At 44.7% G+C, this 11683-nt stretch overlaps 1 protein-coding gene across 2 annotated transcripts; it reads left to right on the top strand.

The window, feature by feature from the left end:
- The first annotated feature begins 415 nt into the window (after nucleotides 1-415).
- On the top strand, nucleotides 416-10994 carry LOC118301600 (scavenger receptor cysteine-rich domain-containing group B protein). 2 transcript variants are annotated; one of them, XM_047330633.1, is made up of 12 exons: nucleotides 416-814; nucleotides 3047-3189; nucleotides 4041-4073; nucleotides 4874-4912; nucleotides 5385-5687; nucleotides 5785-5853; nucleotides 7532-7846; nucleotides 8319-8387; nucleotides 8646-8714; nucleotides 8862-9176; nucleotides 9849-9950; nucleotides 10063-10994. In XM_047330633.1, exons 2-12 carry the CDS (start codon nucleotides 3051-3053, stop codon nucleotides 10377-10379), a joined length of 1770 nt encoding a protein of 589 aa, XP_047186589.1. In that variant the 5' UTR covers nucleotides 416-814; nucleotides 3047-3050; the 3' UTR covers nucleotides 10380-10994. The 2 variants fall into 2 exon arrangements, with proteins under 2 accessions (XP_047186589.1, XP_047186588.1); XM_047330632.1 differs by lacking the exon at nucleotides 416-814 and having other exon boundaries at nucleotides 3011-3189.
- The last annotated feature ends 689 nt before the right edge of the window (nucleotides 10995-11683 follow it).

Genomic DNA, 11683 nt, shown 5'->3' with positions numbered 1-11683 from the left:
AACCACGTCTTCTGATGGATATTAACACAAATGAGCTGTTTAAAGGTTATTAAGCACCCGGGCAAGCTGTTTATGAGCAATACGCCTTGTCTTTTCACTCCACAGTGTTTGATCCGGTGTTATTTGACAGTCATCGGTGTTTCCATCTGACTAAATGAAGAGTGGAGGATTTTTTCAAACCTTCAAAATTGCCAGAGAACTACTAATACACAACTTTCCGATCCATTACTTTCATTGTGGTTTGTCTGTGTGGGACAGTACGACACGCACACGCACACACACACACACACACACACACACACGCAGGACCCGAGCCACAGCCTTGTCTCACTCTGCGAGTGTGTGCAGAGATGAGCAGGACCGCACCTTCTGTGAGCTCTACCTGAAACTGGAGATGCTGGGGTACCAGTGAAGGGTTAGCTTTCACTGTCTTTGTCTCTTTTTTTGTTTTGTTGTTGTGTCATTTGCCCCTCCCGCTTCTTTTAAGTATAGACAGGTAGAGGGCGTTCAAATATTACCATACAATGCTCTGGTATTTAATGTTTTACGTAATCTCTGTCACTGAAACCAGGTACTTATAGCCAAGCCGGGTGGAGGAGATGAAAGACCAGACGTACGTAGAGCTGGATGCTCTGAATTTCCTGCCTCCGTCTCCACTCAAGCTTTCTGTGGGTTTTCTGTGACTTGTGGAATTAAGCTGCCTGCTATTAAAGCTCTGAGGACATTTTTTAGAACTGTTTTTTGGGGAAAGGAAACAATCTTACACATTTTTTTTTTTTTTTACTCCGACAGAAGATAAACAGTCTCACATCAGGTATGTATTTTATTTCGTGAAATACCGAGTTGATGTTTCTTATTTATTCACTTCATCTAACTAACATGAACCCCTAACCCTTTTTTTGTCTCTGAAGTTGTTTTCTTTATAACTGTGCATTTATCACAATATGAAAAAAGGTTGAGCCTCTGGGACAGAGCTCAATTCAGGCTATACAGCGTTTATATAGTTAATATATATATGATATCATTTGATGTGCAATGCTAAAGTTATATGAATCACTGCTTCAAATTCTCTCAGTAGTATTGATAAAGGATATTTCTCTATTTTCAAGGATGTTTTTGTTCTGCTATATATTATTAGAACTAAATGGCAAAAAATGGCATTACCCATGCTGTGGTCAGACACTCATGCTGACAAATCTATTGATTCACTGTTTGTATGCCTCGGGATTCTCTCCATTAAAGAGACTGACAGTGTTACTCTCTGGGGCTGAGATCTTTCAGCTATTTCTCAGCGCAGGGAAGTGAGAAGGGAGGGGAAGCAGGGCCGACACAAAAGGCAACATTATTCCCCAGCGGATCTGCGCTACATCCCACCATGAATGGAGTATTGAAAAACATTTCATTGGGGACTAGATTGTTTTTCATCCCTCATAACTGAGCCATTTGTCCCAGTGTTTTTGAGTGGTTTTGTTGGGACAGCCTGCAAATGAGACAGCCGTGGTTCTTGGGCGCTACTGCTGGTGTTCAAATCCACACCTCCCAATTGGACGTACACTGACTTCCCTGTGGGCTTTTGGCCCAACTGCACTGATCCTACAGAGACAATGCAGCAGTCCAGGGAATGCGGACTGGACCTGGATGAAAACTCAATTGTCCACAGTTGTTCTGTCAAGTGTTGTCATGGCAACCATGTCTCAAAATCTACCACGGGGGGCTGAGCAACAGTGTGTTAGCTTGACCCCCACAAGCTGGACATAATTGTATGTATACTCTACAGCGGCCCAAGATTTTAACACCCCTCCACCCCCCTACTCCTCCTGCTCTCCGAGGAGACGAGAGGCGCCCCTGCAGTGTCATCAGGTGCCTAAGCGTTGTGGAGGGTTCTAGTGACAGATTGCAGGAAGCAGCGTTTATGCCTGACGACGGGGACCACAGAAAGCAGAAATGTCTTTTTGTGCCCCCTGGGCCCGGAATGTCCACTATCTCGAGGGGCCAATATCAAATTCTCCCCTCATCATCCCCTAATACGCATTCCTGTGTAAGGTCAAGGGGAATTCTGCATGAGTGAAGAGACAAACAACTCAAGAGTGAACAACACACTGTGGACTCTTAATAGCAATGCGCATAACAACACTCCTCAATTCATTTTGGGGACATTCTGGTAATATGCAACATTTTTTCAAATCCAGCCGGGTCGCCTTTAAAATTCCAGACAGCGTTAAATTTTCTTAATTTTTAAATCCCCTTGCAGTATAAGTAGATGTCCTTCATCCCAGTTTCTCAGATGTGAAGAATGTAGGGTATTGAGTGTCTGCCATTTTTTACTATCTCACACTGATTATTGAGTGATCGACCGCGAATCCCAATATTCTCTGTCTGGAGGAAAATCCCCTTGAAAGGCACAAAGCAGGTGCCTGCCTCTGCCTGTAACACAAGCCTTCCTCAGCTGTTGGTGATGCTGGCCAGCTCGGACATCGACCTTCGTCAGCTCTGACCCTCAGCGTAACAGAGCCCAGCCTGGTCCACTCGTTGTGGCCTCTGTTATTCGCTGCTGGGTTTGTGCATGGCAGCCATTTTGTGCTGCCAAAACGGCAACGAAACTTGACTCCCTGTTCCCGGTGGTTTACTGGCAACAGCGGCACTACTTGGTGCCGCATGCTCCTCTCTGGGGAAACCATGGGCAACTTTGAGTTTAAAAAATCTGTTCCTGGTTTGCTCCGAGAGAACGTCCCTATAGCTCTCTAATGTCCCTGGAGTGATGTACATCACACAATCTGTTTTTAGGTGCAAGCTTCCCAAAGCCTGACCCCAGACTATACCATCAATACCTACTACAGCAGAATAACAGTAGCTGCAGGCGCCATCAGAGAACACAATCCAATACTATAATTAGGCTACTCTGAAGCAGGAGGAAAATAGCGATTGCTTTGTAGTACTAGAAAGGTCTACTGCACTCGGGTGCGCTACATTTAGAAGTGTGTTCACACAGAGGACTTTGGGAAGCCGGATGACGGAGACTGAGAATGTGTGACCGTCTGTGTTGCAGGCGGATGGTCAGCCAGGCAGCTATGCGAAACCAGCGTGTGGTGGAGAGCGAGTGCAGGTGCTGGAACCCGGCCGTCTGGCTCCTGGTACCTCTGCTGGGCTCCCTGATCTTGGTGGCCGTCAGTGTGCTGCTGCGACTCGGTGGTGAGTGTGGGTGAATACTAGATGGGATCTGGACAGAAGTGATGTTTTCCCCCTCCATGTACTTTTGCTCGGCGTATACATCTAGTGGTGCGGCATCCTCATTAAAGGGAACAACGTGAAATATGTATGCAAAAGTAGTCGGCCTAAAAAAGTTTGGGACTCTTGTCCCAAGTTCTCAAAGGCAAGTCTCTGACGGAGCAGCTAATGAATATCATTTCTTCCAGAGGTAATATTTCATACACTGGCTCAGGACCAGAGGTTGGTTGTATGAAGATTGAAAGTGATGCTCAACCTTTAGAAAAAGCCATTATCTGCCACTGTAACATTCAACAAACTCTAGAATTTAGTGGATCTGCAGGACTTTTTTTTTAAATAAGGCCATTCAACATTTTGCCTGCCAATGCCGTCTATTGACCAAATACACTTTTGGAAAGCATCATATTTTTTAAAGTAGTCTTCAGGGGAAAAGGTTACTGCTGCCATTAACCGCAACAGACTGTGACATATGAGATGATTTCTTGTGTGTCAGCGCTCATCCACACGTCTGAGGTGTCAGTAACGCTTCAGAACCGGGTTTACCTGCAACTGAACTCCCCGCAGATCAGTGCCTTTGTTTTCCACAGTCACTGTCTGGCCTGTGTTTACCGGCGGTGGCTGGCTGAAAGCCCTGCAGGTACTTCTGAGTGGAGCCTGGGATCAATTCCACTCACTGGACATTCTGGGTCACCGTATAGGGAGCAATTCATCCAGATGTGCTGACTTGAGCTCGTTGGTTCCGTCTCTTCACAGAGCCAGCAGCTCTCCCAACGTGTGCCTTCACTAACATTTTTGTTTTTGTATTCTAATTTCAGGAGATGTGAAAATAAACAAGCGCGCTCTATCCAGTAAGTGATATTCAATTTTGACCTCTCTTCTTAGAGTAGGAAGTGTGTCTTACCGGTATATAAACCAACGCCCAACCATGCATTTGATACTGTAAACAGGTGTATTACCAGCCCCTGGAGTTAAAATAGGATGTTTTTGGATGTAAACCCTGTACTTGTTTCGGTGACACAAACAAACGGGAGAAGCCTGTGAATTGACCTACATTGGATGTGACGGCAAAAAAATAAAAAAATCCCTCTGGTGTCTTTGTGAGCCGTCGAAACCTGAGATATGAGTCTTCGGGCGTCACAGCATCCTTCATACAAGCTCGCAAACATCTTCCAGTGTGACGCGTGGGAAAATATGGGCTGTGTCGAAAAACACTCACATCTCAGAAGAGTATGGGACGCAGAAGAGCGCTACATCCCACCTGTTGTTTAGAATTAAATAATCCAATCTCCTTTGGAATGGGAATGTGTGGGAATGGGGGGGGGGGGGGTGATATATTCTCAGAGGACCACGAATCTCTGTGTAAAATTCAACAGCATCCATTCAATAAATGTTGACGTTCCCTCTCTTTCCAAACATACCCAAATTAAAGGAACAAGCTCACGTATTCCTGTTGTAGCCGGCGGTAGTGAGCGGTCTGAACAGGCCTCCTGTTGTGGCTTCAGTCTGTGTCTAGTGTTACAGGATAATAGATATAGTAGATATAGAGTACAGCAACTATGGAAGGCCAAGATCCTCCTTTCAACAAATAATTTGGCCATACTTTTTCTCTCTCTCTCTCTCCCATTTCCCCTCCGCCCTCCTGTTTCAGCCGATGGCGTGCACGCCTCTGACAAGACAGAGTATAAAGGTAAGAACGAGCTGTACCGCAACGTCCACCTGCCCAGACACTCGGTGTTCAGTTAAAACATGTCCGCATCCAGGTCACAACCTGAAAACCTATCAGCTGTGTGTCAGCGAAAAGAGAAAGCAGAAGGTGGATCAGTACCTGGGGCTTTTTGAAACAAGGTCACTCTCCCAGCTCTCCATTTCCCTAATCCCCACTTACCTCCCACCCTCCCGCATCCACCTCTCTCACTTCCCAGGTCTCATGTGGCCCATTGTGTCACCTTAACTTGGTATGATTAGACTTATTTCAGAGGTTCCATTCTTTTCCGTGCTATTACCACCGTTAAATCAGAGCATACTCGTATATGGCAATGGCACAAATGGCAGAAACCTCCTCACCGCACTAAAAGACAAGACAAAGCAGTTGTGCGGAGCAAAATCAATCCGACAGGGAGAAGGCCTGACAGGTAGCTCTTCTGCTCATTTCTCCACAGTACAACTGGTGAACGGACGGGACAGGTGCGAGGGCAGAGTGGAGGTGCGCCACACTGACGCGTGGGGCACAGTGTGTGACGACGAGTGGGACATGGTGGACGCCAACGTGGTGTGCCGGCAGCTGAACTGCGGCGTGGCGGTGGCGGTGGGCAGCAGCTCTCAGTTTGGACAGGGCACGGGGCTCATACTGCTGGACAATGTGAACTGCAGAGGCAACGAAACAGAGCTCGGCCAGTGCCGAAATCTGGGCTGGGGCGTCCACAACTGTTACCACTTCGAGGATGTGGGCGTTACCTGCAGAGGTAAGGGCCTTCATACAACTTCAGGTCGGCTAGGGGAGTTCTAATTCGTTTTCATTTTAATTCAGTTTCTTCTTCTCTTTGTTTTTTTTGCTACCAGAACCAGCATTGGTAGCGACAAAAGGCGTGGAGGGTCTTACTACGCCACCCTGGGAGAACTCTGGTTTACGTAAGTGCCCCCCTGCTTTTATCTAAATGAAACTGGTCTTCTGCCAACCTTAGTCGTCAGAGGGATGAAATGTGTCTTTTTTTTGAAAAAGCATGACATGGCAAATGGCCAAAATCCAGAAACAAATGTGCCAATTTTTGAGATGGTGAACTAGGGACTATGTGAAACTTAGTACAACTACAACCCCAGGTGTAGTGAAACAGCAGTAGAACTTGAAAATGACAATAGTAATCTGATTATTGAAACCTCCTTCATATCTGAATTTGAAATGGCACTAATCAGTGTTTTCTATCTATCACAGCACTGACCTGACTGTAATTTTCACTGTTTCCGTTCACCCTCGCTGCTCCCATATTGTCATTTTTGGCAGCAGGCAGCTGTTTTTTAAAGCTCCTGAACACCTCGTGTGCAGCACGCCTACACAACGACAAACAGCAGATATACAAAGTTAGCCAAAAGGATCCAGATTCCCTCGCGGGTCACTGGAGACCAAATCAGACCTAAAGCTGCAGTTTAAATTGGATCTCGTGATCAGGAGACCTGCCTGTCGGTGAACTTTCAGCATTTTGTTTTCTGCCCCCAAGTAGCCAAACAAATCTGTTGCTGGAGTTCTATACTCTCTGAGAAGTCTCACCTGTGTCTTTGCCTTGATCTACAGTGAAAACAAATGACGAAACCGGCGATCCAGCTCCAAGACAATGGAATCAAGCCGCTATCAGGCTTATTTGCATAAAGGTTTTTAGGGAAGCTGCCCCAGTCGTCTTCCTGAATAAGATCAGAGCATAATTCATGTCCACATCTCTTTCCGAAGCAAATAATATAAAATAAAAAAATGCAAATAGCACTTGTTCACTTCTTGACTGTAGATGAATCTATGTTGTATATTCAGAGGAATTTAAGCTCACAGGTGCCACGAAATGCAAGGGCATGTTTTCATCAAATAATGAATGGTGGTTTAATTTGTCGCAGTGTGGGTTCAAAATGCTCATGCACAGTCAGGTTTATTTACAATATATATATATATATATATATATATATATATATACATATATATATATATATTTCAAAAAAACACAAGTTGAAAACTGTCACCAAATAGAAACCGACATCAAAGTTCTTTTCAGCTCAGTGGAAAATATCTTTTATGTGAAACTGCACAATGCGAGGCCTCTAGAATTCCAGGCCGTCCGTATTGTTCGCTGGGTCCACCTTTGTTGTGTTCACTACTGTTTTTTCCCCCCCTTAATTCCTGAGAGGAGCGAGAGACACCAGAATAGAATCAAATTGAGTGAACAGTTCTTTGGTGGCCCTCATGAAACCCACTGGGAAATGCAGTGTAGCTTTCCGTATTAACCGCTTGCTTTAATGATGGACACATGAGAATTTCTATTGTCTCTTCTGAAGGTGTGTTTTTGTCCGGGCCGAGGCATAAGGTGACAACATCTGTGCTTAGTGCAATATCAGATGTTCACTTTTTTGTTTTGTTTTCTGGAGCCAAAGTATGTGTTGTATAGGCCCACGCCCTTCTCCATTCTCTGTATCAATATCTGAGTCAGCTCCGCTGTCTTAAACTTCCCGGTGCAGTGAATGTAGATTCTAATAAAAATCTACAGAGAATGTTGTGGAGTGAAAAATGTGTTTAACACTAGTCTCTATTTATTCCTCCCTCTCGGTTCAGGAGATGGCAGTGTCCGTCTGGCGAACGGACAGCACCCCTGCCAGGGCCGAGTGGAGGTCTTCTACCAGGGAATGTGGGGGACAGTGTGTGATGATGAGTGGGTCCTCAGCAATGCCTTGGTAGTGTGCTTACAGTTAGGCTGCGGCGAGGCAGTCTCCGCACACACCAACTCCTACTTCGGCTACGGAACCGGTCGGATTCTCCTGGACAATGTCAAATGCCAGGGCTCCGAGACGGACCTGTCTGAGTGCAACAGCATGGGCTGGGGCAAACACAACTGTGGCCATCATGAGGACGCTGGAGTCACCTGCGCTGGTACGCTGAATACGATCAATGAAAACCAAGAAACTTTAGGGCCTGAGCACCGAGGTGCAAGGCCCTATTGTTTTTTTGTTGTTATTATTATTATTGTAACAAATAGGTTAACATTAGTCTATTTCCACGTCAGCCACTCTGACAGGTTACACTTCTTCACAGCAGTGGTGTAGGCTGAATATTAACAAAGTCGTTGAGATATTTCCTTTGAGAATATGTGTGAACGTAATGGTGGTGCCATGGGGGAACGGTCAGGAGAGGGGATCATCAACGACAATATGGGTCATCCTCAGGGGAACATAAACAACTGTACAAAATTTCATGGCAATCCATACAATAGTTGTTGAAAGGTCGCAGAAAAGGTCAGTTAGTAATGTTGAGATATAGAAAAATATTACGTTTACTAGAAACAGTAATCATTGAAGTTGCGCTAAAAGTATCAAACAACTTATTTCCATTTACACCCCTTCAGGAATCCCTTCTGAGGCTCCGGTGGCAACACAAAACTCAAGAAGGGCCTGGGAAACGTTCACCACTGAAGGTATACGATTACACGCGCAAAAGCCAGCACACTTGGATTATTGTTCTCATGTATCCACTTTATTTATTTTTTGTGCACTTATACCAAATGACCAACAGGGAGAGCCATTTCTCCCCCAACGGTCATTGAGTCTGTTGCACCCACAGTGCCGCAAAACGTGGTGTTGAATCTGTGCAACGGAACAATAACCCTCCATAACCATTATACACAGCTACTCTGATACACTGGATTATGTCATTTGTCACATCTCTCCTCCAGCAACACAAAATATCACAGTCACCGACTCGCCAAGTACGACAACTCTTACCACGACTGCCCAGACAAAAGGTACCAATACTCAACTGATTTCTGCTTTGTGAACCCAGATACATATTATAATGTCATATCTTTTTATGTAATTATCAGCTGTATAGATTCCATTAGAAGAGACGGCCATAAAATTGCAGTGATGTACCAATCTGTTTATCGCCGTAGGCAGACCAGCCATTCGTGTGATGAATGGTAACAGCAGCTGCCAGGGCCGTGTCGAGGTCCTCTACAGAAATGTCTGGGGGACCGTGTGTGATGACGACTGGAGTTTAACCAATGCCAACGTGGTGTGTCGGCATTTGGGCTGCGGCCCTGCAGTCGAAGCCAAGACCCAGGCCTACTTTGGCTACGGCTTAGGTCCGATCCTGCTGGACAATGTGGAGTGTAGTGGCATGGAAGAGGAGCTGTCCCAGTGCTTCCACCTGGGCTGGGGTCAACACAACTGTGGCCACCACGAGGATGCTGGCGTCATCTGTGCATGTAAGACCTGACTAGTCTATAGGGTCAGAACAGGCACCTTTATGACATGTGCGCATACTGTACAACACCAAACATCAGTTTACATCAGTCATCAGTTCCACTTAAAGTTAACATTTCCTATTTATCCAGTCATCTATGCTCGCCCCTGCTGAGCTGTCCAGTTGCAATGCATGACCGCAGTATTCTCTGAGGAAGAGACAACCCCGGAAAGCCAAGCCACATCAGTGTCACCTCATGCCCACAGGCCAGATTTCATTTCTTTGAGGCCAAATCAAAAGCACATACTGACTTCCCTTTACTTAAATAGCACATCTTCGTCTTCAGGTTGAGAGGAAAGTATGATTATTTACACCTTTTCTTTTTTTTTTTAATGCAGAAGTTTTGATCGTTGCTCTTGAATAATTATTTCTTCAGCAGGTTATACAAAAATTGGCAAAGATGACATAATGTGTTTGTGTGTGTGTGTGACAATGAGGGCTATACGCATATGCCTCTGCAAGTTGCAGTGTGTCTCTCCTCAAGGGAACCAAGCGAGAGGCTTCCTATATTGATCAGTGGTGTAATTATAAAAGAGCTTTGCTAATGCCTTTGTGATCTGATATTTCCTGAGTGTGCCCAGGACGCAAAAAAGGACGCACTCCTTATTTTCTGCTTTCTCCCTGCTTCCCCTAGCCATTGAATACTACGGCCCGCACGGACGTGGCTTTGGAGCAACAGAACAGACACCCGCCACCGCCGCCACCACCACCACCACCACAACACAGCCCTCTGAAGGTAGTTCAAATATTCCTTCAACTAGCTCAAAACCAACCAATTGACTGTCAAACTGGGTTTCAGAATCGTTCACGACTCTGAATTTATGTGATTCTCCTTTGCACTTTTGAAGGAATGGTGAGACTGGTGGGTGGCCAGCACCAATGTGAGGGTCGGGTGGAGACGTACTTGAACACTTCATGGGGCACGGTGTGTGATGATGCCTGGGACCTTGCCGACGCTATGGTCGTGTGTCGGCAGTTGGGCTGCGGAGAGGCGACAGCGGCCCGGGACGAGGCTTTCTTTGGGCCTGGGACAGGAACAATCGTGATGGACAATCTGAAATGCAGAGGTACAGAGGCCTCTCTGCAACAGTGCTCCCATATATCCTGGAATATGCACAACTGTGACCACTCTGAAGATGCTGGTGTCACATGCTCGCGCTCGTGATTTCAGCTGAATCACACCGCGGGTAGGAGGTTGGCGCACCAATCTAGGACTTGTACACATAATGTAAATAACAGCTTTCACCTTGCTGAGGGAATACTCCACCACCACCACCAACATGATTACATATAATGACTATCTATGCATATTAAGCACTTTATAAATAAATATAAGATATAAAATACCATGTACACAGTTTTTTTATTCGATAAACAAAGAAAACCAAAGCTCTTTACTGTCTTGCTTTCTTTTGCCCCAATATGTTAAAAACATTTACTGTGCATTTACAGTATATACTTGTGCTTCAAATCCACAATTCACAAAAAAAATATGAACTGAGACAAGAATTAAATAGAAATGTGAAAATATAAATGGGTTATATCTTGTGAATATACATAAATGTTGTGTTAGTTGTGTCCTGTAAACAATCATATAAATAAATGTAACTAATAATCATTTACATGTGACAAAATAAATGTTCTTATTTTTCGGTACATAATATATTTTTGATGCATAAACAGGGATGTTTAAATCAGTGGCTGCATTTGTCATTGTCCTTAACATGTGCGTCTCTAATTCTTTCATTCTTTTCCAACAGCACAGCAACGAAGAAGTACAATACACATCATTTTGTTGATATGTAGTTCTCAAATTAAATGAAAAAGGAAATGGTAAATGGACTATATTTATATAGCGCTTTTCTCGTAGCACCTAACAGGACAAGTCACATTTTTTCTGTGACATTCATAAACATTCATACACTGCCGAAAGAACCGTCAGAGGCAATTTAGGGTTAAGTGTCTTGCCCAAGGACACAATGTGGACTGGGGGAGCCAGGGATCGAACTGCCGACCTTTGTGTTAGTGGACGACCGACTCCACTAACCTGAGCCGCAGCCGCCCACAAACAATTGTAATACAACAAAAGGTATGATAAAATGGAGTGAACTGGTAAATGGCATACTGATAAAGCCACAATGGTACCATTATGGCTAGAAGTGATAATTATGGAAATTGAATCAAAAGTAGAGCATAAAGTGAGCAAACTGATTTTAGTGATGTTAGACAGTGCACACATGCTAAAAAAAAGATTCATTCAGGATGTTAAATTTGATTAAGACAATCACAGATACAACATTTTCGGTTGCTCATTTGACTCCTGTATGAATCACAAATACGTACAATGATAACAACTGTGGTAAACAGGAAAAAAAAGCTACGATGATTTACCATTTTCTGGCAGGCACGAGAGCAAAGTCAGAGCTGATCAATTTCCTAACTGTCCACAGGAAGAGAGAGAGAGTGACC

This window comes from Scophthalmus maximus, chromosome 2, assembly GCF_022379125.1.
Source record: "Scophthalmus maximus strain ysfricsl-2021 chromosome 2, ASM2237912v1, whole genome shotgun sequence".
NCBI lineage: Eukaryota > Metazoa > Chordata > Actinopteri > Pleuronectiformes > Scophthalmidae > Scophthalmus > Scophthalmus maximus.
Note: the sequence above shows the minus strand (reverse complement) of the source record. Positions and strands in the feature narration are given on the sequence as shown.

Bases quoted from the DNA above. Each gene is read 5' to 3' on its own strand.
- LOC118301600 (XM_047330632.1), top strand. From the start codon at position 3,024: ATGTGTGACCGTCTGTGTTGCAGGCGGATGGTCAGCCAGGCAGCTATG. The intron at 7,847-8,318 runs GTACGCTGAATA...ACACCCCTTCAG, and splicing joins CGCTGGAGTCACCTGCGCTG to GAATCCCTTCTGAGGCTCCG. The intron at 8,715-8,861 runs GTACCAATACTC...TTATCGCCGTAG, and splicing joins CACGACTGCCCAGACAAAAG to GCAGACCAGCCATTCGTGTG.